This window comes from Teleopsis dalmanni, unplaced genomic scaffold, assembly GCF_002237135.1.
Source record: "Teleopsis dalmanni isolate 2A unplaced genomic scaffold, ASM223713v2 unscaffolded_contig_4587, whole genome shotgun sequence".
NCBI classification, from domain to species: Eukaryota; Metazoa; Arthropoda; class Insecta; order Diptera; family Diopsidae; genus Teleopsis; species Teleopsis dalmanni.
The window spans coordinates 1-2,882 of NW_024035969.1; the positions used below are offsets into that span (position 1 = coordinate 1).

General features: G+C 38.8%; 1 protein-coding gene across 1 annotated transcript; it reads left to right on the forward strand.

The window, feature by feature from the left end:
• Positions 1 to 130: 130 nt before the first annotated feature.
• Positions 131 to 2,742, forward strand: LOC119665346 (the record flags this gene model as incomplete). Its single annotated transcript, XM_038074593.1, has 1 exon — positions 131 to 2,742. A coding segment is annotated over exon 1 (2,612 nt), but the record flags the coding sequence as incomplete, so codon positions are not given.
• Positions 2,743 to 2,882: the final 140 nt, after the last annotated feature.

A 2,882-nucleotide genomic window follows, 5' to 3' on the forward strand; every position in this document is an offset into this window, starting at 1 on the left:
GAAACGGACAGCAGCACAGGACTGGTTTGACGCAGCAACAGTCAACAATCAACAGTCAGCGGTTAAGTTTCAGCATTCAGCATTCGAAGAACATTCTTAAGCACATTTGGCAAAAAACTACAAATCATCAATGACAACTCTTAATGAACTCATAGATGCCCAAAAAGAAAAGGGCGAAGAGATTCAGCGAATCATCAGGAACTTCAAAAAGGATTCGGCTGAACGCAAGCAAACATCAGCATACTACAGTGAAAGATTTCGTCGGCTTGATGTTGCTTGGAAGCAGTTTGAACAAACTGACACAATGCTCAGAACTCTCATCGATCAACCGACAGATGATGAGTATTTTACATCTTCCTATTACGAGAAAATAAGAGAACTAACAAATGAATACAGTGAAATATTCAAGACAGAAGCCATTCGGATCAAAGCAGCAGACAACTTTGGTGAAGCTGCTAGTAACCAAATGGCATCACAGCCGCAACTAGTGGCTACGACAAATGGTTTGATAAGAAAAATATCTGCTCGAATGGCAGCTCTAAAAAGATTAGTAGAGAGCTTGTCAGAGAGCGAAGGCATACAGCCACTTCAATATTACGAAATAAAATCAAACACAATCATGCAACATTGGAACCAATTGGAATGTTTGCATGATGAAATCTGGGAAAACTTTGAAAATCCACTGATGTCAGGATTCAATCAAGATGAGTATTACCAAATTGAAGATTTGGTACAACAATGTTTGATAGAGTTGTCCATAAAATTGGATCAATTACAACAGAAACAAGCAACAGTAGCAGAACCAAACATGCGGTCCTCACTGCCATTGCCAAAGGTAACAATCCCAAGTTTTAATGGGAATTACTTAAAATGGAGGCAATTTTTTGACTTGTTTACACAAATGGTAGACAATCAGCCACTACCAGCTGCTCAAAAAATGTGGTACTTGAAATCACATGTGACAGGTGAAGCTGAAAAATTGATAAGTCATTTCAGCATAACGGAGGACAATTATTCGGCAGCTTGGACATTACTGCAAGACCGTTATAATAACAAAAGGGTCTTGGCGTCCACGTTAATCGATGAACTTCTAAATCAGCCATCAGGCACATCAACTGTGGCAGCAGTTAAAAATTTACATGACACAACAAAAGAGTGTCTATTAGCACTAAACAATCTTGCCGTTCAAACGACATTTTGGGACCCAATTTTGTTACAGGTACTAATTAAAAAACTCGATCGGACGATGCTCATTAGATATGAGCAATCTCTGGCAAAACCAAAAGAGATACAAAACATTCAGGAGTTTTTAGCCTTTTTAGAACTACAGTTCCAACTGATGGAAGTTGTAGAACAAAAAGATAAGGTGGCTATAAAAATTAAAGCAAATCGAAATAACTCAGTGTCATCGGCTGTAACAGTTTCTAAAGGAAACAACAATTGCAAACTGTGCAATGTAGACAGGCACCCACTGTATCATTGCCGTAAATTTTTGCAATTTTCACCATCTCAACGATTGGATTGGGTGAAAAATCAACAGCTCTGTTTTAACTGTTTCAGAAATGATCATGTGGTGAACAAATGTTCATCAAGAAGTTGTACCAAATGTAATAAAAAGCATAACACGTTGCTACATTTGGAAGTTACAAAACAGAACATTCAACCTAGCTCAAGTGGGTACAACACCGCAGTTACCACAGCGACAGCAAACACATCCACAGGTCATCGTGATTATGTTCTCTTGCCAACTGCAAGAGTCAAAATAACTGCATCGAATGGAAATACAAGTGAAGTCCGAGCATTACTAGACTCTGGTTCGCAAGTGAACATAGTCTCTGAGCGTCTTGTCAAAAGGCTCAATATATCAAAAACAAAATCGTTATTGTGCATAGAAGGTATAGGAAAGGTTCAAAAAAATTCAACGCAGCGAGTTAACATCAAATTGCAATCACTTAACTCAAGGTTTACTACAGAAGTCGAAGCGTTTGTGCTTCCAAATATAGTTCCACCTCAACCAAGTTGCAGCTACGATATTTCCAAATGGAAGGTCCCGAACACCATTCAGTTAGCAGATCTAACATTTTTCCAACAAGGGAAAATTGATATTTTACTCGGTGCGGAGTTCTATTTTAGTCTGTTAAAGAAAGGTAAATTAACGCTTGCTCCTGGGCTGCCAGTCTTGCAAAATTCTACACTTGGCTGGATTGTCAGTGGCAAGGTTGCATCAAATACAGACAAATCAAACGTTTTATGTGCAGTTTTTGGCGGTGGGGCGGAGGTTGTTGATAATAACTCATCGTTAGAAGATGCAATTGAACGATTATGGCGAATGGATGAGGTGAATACAACAGAAAGGACATTATCTAAAGAAGAAAAATTATGCGAATCTCATTTTGTGCAGAACGTCCATACAAATAAAGAAGGACGTTTTGTGGTAAGGTTGCCGTTTCTGGAAAACTCATTGACGTTAGGGGAATCTCAAGAAACAGCTTGGAGAAGGTTCATCAGTCTTGAACGACGACTAGCAAAAAATGATGTTTTGCGGAAACAATATGTCCAGTTTATGGAAGAGTATGAGCGATTGGGTCACATGACTGAAGTAAACTTGGATTCCATGTTGACTCCAAGATATTTCATTCCTCATCATTGTGTACTAAAACCAGATAGTACAACTACTAAACTTCGAGTGGTGTTTCACGCATCCGCCAAAACTACATCTGGACACTCGTTGAATGATTTAATGTATAACGGACCGACAGTTCAAAGTGAACTCTTTTCAATTCTGCTCCGTTTTAGGCGACCACGGTTTGTTTTCACCACAGATATCGAGAAAATGTATCGTCAAGTTTTGATAAATCCTGAAGATCGGCGTTATCAACTTA